The sequence below is a fragment of the Asparagus officinalis genome, chromosome 7 (genome assembly GCF_001876935.1).
Source record: "Asparagus officinalis chromosome 7, Aspof.V1, whole genome shotgun sequence".
Lineage (NCBI taxonomy): Eukaryota > Viridiplantae > Streptophyta > Magnoliopsida > Asparagales > Asparagaceae > Asparagus > Asparagus officinalis.
The window spans coordinates 116,739,719-116,747,718 of NC_033800.1; the positions used below are offsets into that span (position 1 = coordinate 116,739,719).

At 35.5% G+C, this 8,000-nt stretch overlaps 1 protein-coding gene across 1 annotated transcript in view; it reads right to left on the bottom strand.

The window, feature by feature from the left end:
* Positions 1 to 1,753, bottom strand: part of LOC109847674 (conserved oligomeric Golgi complex subunit 1) — a 38,261-nt gene extending 36,508 nt beyond the window's left edge. The window contains 1 exon segment of the mRNA XM_020416904.1: positions 1,693 to 1,753. Within this exon segment, the coding sequence (XP_020272493.1) occupies positions 1,693 to 1,753 (61 nt within the window).

Consider the following 8,000-nt stretch of genomic DNA (forward strand, 5'->3'; position numbering starts at 1 on the left):
GAATAGTTGTCCATTCAAGAAAAATGTTAAAGAAAATAGAATATTCCTCACCCATTTTAAAACCAACTACCAAGAGACTAATATCAACATGTTAAGATAGTTTAGAGGACTAATATCTAAATATAATGATTTGAGGGACCAATATCAAAATAATCATGATTTAAGGGGCTAATATGTAAAACACCCAATTACATTATGATGATAATACAAAGACAAGAGAAATGAATACATTGACACCACAAAATAATCTTTTAATTGGTATCACTATTAGGAATTAATATCTTTGACTGTAGGGAAGTCATATAATTATTGTATGTAGATGGATAATCTAGGAAACAAATATTGATAGTGACTGGGTATTCAATACATCTAGAAAAGCTTAGTGGCAATTATCCAAAAACTAGGCCAGTTCAATTCTGACACAGTTTATACTAAATTAATTTAGAGTTGAACCAAGGCATGGTGGTCTACACTAAACTAGTTTTATGCCCTCGTTTTTAGCCTTAGAAGAACTGAGATAGATTTGACATGTTTTTACCAGCTAAAAAACAAAACTCAAAACTGCACTAGATTCAGTCCTAAGCTAGTTTTAAGAGTTTACCAAACAACACATTTACAGAAAAAGATCATCCTTTGAATGCCCCACACATGACTTTGACATTTTAGAGGATCTGATGATGATTCTGCTAATTAACTTCCCCATGGAAAAATACACATGATATACGAATCCTTTGCATGGAGCCAACGTGAACTATATAGGAAAATCAGCAAAGGATTAAAGTTATGCCCCTATGTTTGATGGTCATTTAGAGGTGACAATGCTATGTTCCTTGTTGTGTAACGAAGATAAGTGTCCACCAAAATCATCAACATGTAGAAAAGGTGTTAGGTGATCCATGTCCGTGGTACTAAATGTACACTAAATGAATATAAGCCATTATATATAACTCTCAGAAGTACATAAAAATTGGCATAACCCAATCGTAATAAGGAAGAGTCGACCTGATTAATTTTATACATACACTATCTATATATATATATTAATATATATATATATATATATGATATATATATATTTAATATTATATATATTATATAATATATTATATATATTTATATATATATAATATATATATATATATATATATACAATAATGACTAAGAGCAGAATTTAAGCCAGTAAAGCATATGTACAATACCCATAATCATAAGGTTGACAACAGAGCCTACAGAATGCCAGAATAATAGAAAGCTAAAGGAACAATGATACATCACAAGTCTAATAACAACTCTTAATACATGTTAGTACATGTCCACCAATCAAAAGTACTATAAAAGTATATACAAATTAACTCCTACCATGATTTGCAACTAGAGCTAATCTTCTATGTCAGGGTCTGCGATCCCATTGCCCTTGTTAACTATATGATCAACAAATGGATGTAAAAACAATAGGGTGAGTCTAAGGCCCAATGGGCAACCATAAAAGTCTCGGGTAAAGCGTAGGTTAATGAAGAAATATACATTGACATTTGAAATTGAATGAATGGATCTCAACAATAAGCTATCAATACTCATATCATGATTATTGATCGAAATAAAATAACAGATATCAATATGACTAATCAAGCTCTAATACTCAGGATTTTCAAATTTCTCTAATCATGTGATATATCAATAAACCACACATACCTTTATACACCCAGCAATGAGCATCCTCACATGGGCATGTCCAATCGAGACCCACTTTCATTACCACCCACCGGTGAAGCTTACTTCACACAGGGCATAATCCATGATTATAGAGTATCAAAAATTAGTAAATAAAAGAATAGTATCATTCTCAATAATGAAATCATCAAAGCAAGTCAAATTACCACAATATAATCATTCAGAGAATATCAATGATATGATATCGAAATGAACAAACAACGGGATAGCAATAGCTAAGCAATCAATAAATAGCTCATGTATATAAGTAATTCAAATAGGAATATTATAAGAGCAGATCAGGATTTGTTAATTTATAAAACTGAGCATCAAATATCAACTCGTAGGAATTTCAAGGAAGTAATCAATCCAACTCTTAAGAATTGAGAGGAAATAATAAAAGGTTACCTACCGTTTGTGCCGGATTTCTCAGTATCGACGAATGAATCCAAAGGTCTTGCCCCTATATACACATACATGTAAACCCATATAAGATTCTAATAAACTAGTTCTTGGTTATTTTCCTGATCTTATAACTACATGCTATCCTCTAAAAGAGAATACTCAACACTTATGACATGCACAAATAGCGAATGCAATGTACATGTAGCAGATTGAGATAGATGGATGAAAGAGCAACCAATGTCCAAAATTAGTGAATAAAAGTTAAGTTCCTATACAAGTCTAGTTTTGAAAACTTGAAGACTTTCCTGCATGCAAGCTTCTTAGAGAAAGTTATACTCTCTATAAATGCACAAGGGTTAGGATTTCAGACTAGTGCAAGAATAGAAAACACCTGTAATTCTACCTGATTCTTTCAGGTGACAACTATTATCAATTTATACTAATAATTCTTTAGTACGTTCCTTGTTAAACATAGTTATAAGTTATATATTTTTTTACTCAATCACAAACAGATATTTAGATACATGCAAAATATCCAAGAATGGCAGACTACATATTCTGTGCACATATATTGAATAAATTCACAAGTTCGATCAAGTAAATGATCACAAGATTGGATAAAATTAGATTCAAATGAATGATATGTAGATCTAGTTTCATAATATCTAATTAGATTGCAATTATGACTAATACTCATGGAGATATGGATAAGATAATGCATGAGTATCATGGAGGTACTACCACACATATTCTAATACACATAAGATAGATCTGGTCATGAACTAGAGATAGCAAATGACATTAAAAATGAGCCAAAGTGATTTTAAAAGAAAGTAACATTAGTATTGTTTCGGGAAAAAGAAAATTTTCATGCATGCAAGATATATATTGAGAGTTATGCTCTTTAATAAAAATGTCTCAAGCAATCTATTTAAGAAATATCCAATTATACTAAGCATTCAAGATAGCAAACAACATCCAAATTTAACCAAAACAATTTCAAAAGTAAGGCACATTGTGAAGATTTTAAAATAGAAAATTTTACTTGAAAAGGATATTCATAGATAAAGTTATAAAGAACATGGTATCTTGTTGAAAATTTTGCACAAAGTTATGCTTCAAAAGGGAACATGCAAACCTTGTACTTGAACATGCACTCCATAAGATCATCAAGCAAACCCATAAAACCACTATTTATTATATGCAAGAATAATTACACAGGAAAATTATATTTTCTATGCTCCAATGCATCAAGATGGCGTCTTTATTAGTAAAGAAGCGTTGTGTGCTCACAAATCACATTCCACCTTACATGCAAGCATTAATCTTACAAAACAACTCATGCATGCCTAAAAAATTGACTTACATTGATGTCATAACATATCTAAACCCAAAATGAACATAAAATAAGCTTTAATTGAATTTAATATCTAAAAGAGAGGTTATATGCAAGAACTCTTCCAAAACTCCTTTCTAGCTTCACAAAAGTCTTGATCTTACTTGGCTTGAGGGTGTAGAGGCTTGAGAGGAGATAAATGATGAATTTTTTTAATAGATGGGGCCTAAAATCTAGGTCGATCAACGGAGGTGAAGGGGAGAGTTTTTTTTTGGAGTTTTCTTGAAATGAGAGAGAGAGAGAGAGAGAGAGAGAGAGAGAGAGAGAGAGAGAGAAATGGATATGAAGTGTTATATACTCTTTACGAGTTGTAGGGGTTTCATGAGGGTTTTTGTGCAAAATTTCCTCACTAACATGGCTATCCCAAAATTTGAAGTGATAACTATATAGTTTTGAAATGGTAAATTGTTATTTTGTACTAGCTTTAATCAAGTTTCAAACCATGGGTAATTAGGGTTTCATGCTGATGGTCATTGTGAACACTATAAGTTGACTAATTTCCTTAGTCAAAGCATGGATAGATAAAATTTGTTACACTTGTAGGTTTTTAGACTCATGCTATCAAGATCATGAATAACCAATTTTAATTCAGGGTCGATACCGATAATAGTATTCGACTATTAGAAAACAAGAAAATTACATCCTCTCCCCCTTAAAGGAAATTCCGTTCCTAAAATTTTATGTACCCTTAAAATAAATGCGGATATATCATTCGCATCTCGACTTCTGGTTCCCATGTTGCCTCTTTAACCCCTTGATTGTTCCACAACAATTTAACTAGAGATGCATACTTGTTCTTCCGTTGTTTCTCCTTGGAATCTAACACTCGAATAGGCCGTTCCTCATAAGATAGATCCTCCTGCAAGGGCAAAGCTTTGTAAGAGATTATGTGCCCTAGGTCTAACACATATTTTTTCAGATCGAAGACGTGGAACGCATTGTGAGTCTTCTCTAAAGCGGTAAGGCTAGGCAATAAGCAATACGTCCGATCCTCTCTAGTATCTCAAATGGTCCAATATACCTCAAATGGAGTTTCCCTTTCTTTCCACCTTTCGATACACCTTTGTTTGGAGTAGCTTTTAGAAATACATGATCACCAACTTGGAACTCTAGGTCCTTGTGTCAAGGATCCGCATAATGTTTTTCTACTTAGCCCCATCATCATATGTTGTTGAATGATTTTGATCTTCTTGGTCATCTCCTGGACTAAGTCAGACCCAAATAGTTAACAATTGCTAGTTTTTTCTCAATAGATAGGGGACTTGCAGTGCCTCCCATATAGAGCTTCATATGGTGCTATCCTGATGCTGGAACAAAAACTATTATTGTAGATGAACTCATCTAACGGTAAGTGCGCAGCCCAATTGCCTCCAAAATCTAAGCTTGTCCTCCAGGGTATGTATCGTTCTCTTTAATTGCCCATCAATCTAAGGATGTGCTAAAGTGCTAAACTTCAATCCAGTCCCCATAGCTCTATGTAGACTCTTCTAGAATCATGAGGTGAAATGGGGGTCTCGATCATATGCAATAGATATGGGAACTATGTGAAGCTTCACAGTCTCTTCAATGCACAGGCAGGTCAACTTCTCCGTGGTATATAACATCTTGTAATGTATGAGGTATGCTAACTTGGTCAGGCAGTCAACTAACACCCATATAGCGTCCTCTCCTTTTGCTGAATGGGATAGTCTAATAACAAAGTCCATAGTGATATGGTCCCACTTCTATTCTGGGATGGGCAAAGATTGCAACGGTCCTGATGATTTTTATGTTCAACCTTCACCTATTGCCATGTTAGGCACTTTTATACATATTGTTTGGCATTTTGATACATATTTAGCTATCTCCCCCTTCATGCTATTTCACCAAAAATTCTTTTGAAGATTCTGATACATCTCAGTGCTACCTAGATTAAAAGTATAAGGGGTCTAGTGAGCTTCCCTCAATATTTGCTCCTTGAACTCCTCATCATTGGGTATGCAAAGACGATTGTCCATCTTTAAAACACCATCTTGAATCTAAAAGTCTGAATATTTTTTTGCTCTACCTTCTTCTTTATCTCACTTAGCTCTTTGCCTTCTTTCTGCCGCACGCGCCTGGCAGTCGACCGTCGCGGCATCGCGGTCGACCGAGCTTCAAAACCTGAAATAAAATTTGTGATTTTATGATAACAAAAGTTCTAACTTCTCTAAAATCATACAGTAGAAGAACAAGAAAATTTTAAGCATGTAAACCACCTCCCCAAAATTCTAAAAACAAAAGAAACATGTTAAAAACGTTTTGATAAAGTAAAATGATTTAACTCTTGTTTAAGCAAATTCCAGATCTATATCTTCACTAAACAGAACATTGGTGAACTTTTATAAACTAAAATCTTTGATTCTTGCAATCCATATTATAGAGAACTCATTTTTTATACAAAAATACCTTTTGGGCTCATCAAAACTCATGAAAAATTAAAAGAAATTTGTAGAAAATATAGGTGAGGGATTGGGCGAGATGATACTAGCCTCAGGTGCTGCCGAATCCCCTGAAGATGATTCTCCTTCAACCTGAACTGCGAAATCCCACCGCAAACCTTCGAACTTCCCAAAAACGCCAGATCCAGCTAGGGTTTAGAGAGGAGAGAGAAGGGGGCTAGGGTTTTAGGTCTCAGATGAAAAGAGGTCCTCTTGGGTTTGATTAGTATATATACTAATCCCATAACCCTACCCGAAACCCGATAAGACCCAAACAACCCGTTAAAACCCAAACCCAGACGACGTCTCTGTCCGTTGCGCGGTCGACCGCCGCGATCGACCGCACAACAGGAAAAGAGTTCCTGTTGTTGCTGGACTATCCATTTGATTACTCTCACTTATAAATACCTGTTAGGTTCCCAAACACTGATAAACACATTCATCTTATATATATATGATTATTTATCACAAAAGAAATATTTATTACTATTAATTCACACATTTTCATTATAAAAATTTTGGGGTTTTACAATGTTGATATCCGTGGACCACCGTCGATCAGATCTGATTGCTAAAAAAAAAAAATTTTGGGGTTTTACAATGTTGATATCCGTGGACCACCGTCGATCAGATCTGATTGCTAAAAAAAAATCGGGCAGAGCTTCGTTGATTTGCGAAGGAATCAAGAAACTGTAGCGCTTATCTCGGCAACGGCGAGATAATTGCTCTTCTTAAGATTATCGCAACGGGATAATCTTAAGGAATCGACCTGGGGAACTGTAGATCTGAAGAGCTCCTCTTCTTTATGCTGACGAACTCGATCTGATCTCTCCTCCTCCTCTCTGAAATTCGTGCACCTTTAATCTTTAGTCTGGCAGGGCTTCGCCGATTCTCAAAAATTCCCGATCTGAAAAAATGAAGACCCTGGGGCTGTATTTATAGGCTCTGGGGAATCCAGGAGGTTAAAACTGCATAACCAGCGAAAAAAATAGCTTTTAGGGCCCCAGGACACCCTTGGGCGTCTTAGCGAGGCCGAGACACCCTTTGGCGTCTCGGCTTGGGCCAAGACACCCTTGGGTGTCTCGGCCTTAGCCGAGACACCTTAGGGTGTCTCAGCCTTGGCCGAGACACCTTGGGGTGTCTCGGTTGGGCCGAGACACCTCGGGGTGTCTTAGCTTAGGCTGAGACAGTCTGTTTTGCGCGCTTGTCCATTTCCACCGTAACTTCTTCACCCGAACTCAGATTTGAGTGATTCAAAGTGCGTTGGAAAGTCGGCGAGGAGATCTATAAGCTCCCATGATTGAATCATTATGGACTAAACTAGGATACGAGCAGCATTTCACCTTTTGTAAGCGATGCGGGGCTCCCAATCAGTTCGTATCCTTGTTATTCTGAAACTCCGTTGCTTCACGTAGTTCGTCGATTCACTTTAAGCATTCGTCGACATCAATCAAGCTTCTGTGACTTGGATAGTGACGTTCATCATCTTCTCTTGGCTTCGAGCTGTTCGTGGAGACCTATAGGCAATTTTCGATGCCTACAATCAATTCAATGTATATTTTTGAATATATGAGTGAAAATGCACAAAACATGCACGAAAAGAAAACTGGAAAAATAACCAGTTAAGAGTTTATATATTGTACACATTGATACAATTTGAATCTGGAAAAACTTAAACAACCAAAGTTATAGGTTTCTTCAATATCTTTCCAACAGATCTTAAATCACCTTATTCTGAGATCGGATGAGAAAGTTACAGACAAAATACCGAAGGTTATTTTTCTAGTCACACTAGGTTTCCTGGTTCGGGTAAAACGAGTTTATTTTGAGTTTGCATATATATATATATATATATATATATACACATTGATACAATTTGAATCTGGAAAAACTTAAACAACCAAAGTTATAGGTTTCTTCAATATCTTTCCAACAGATCTTAAATCACCTTATTCTGAGATCGGATGAGAAAGTTACAGACAAAATACCGAAGGTTATTTTTCTAGTCACACTAGGTTTCCTGGTTCGGG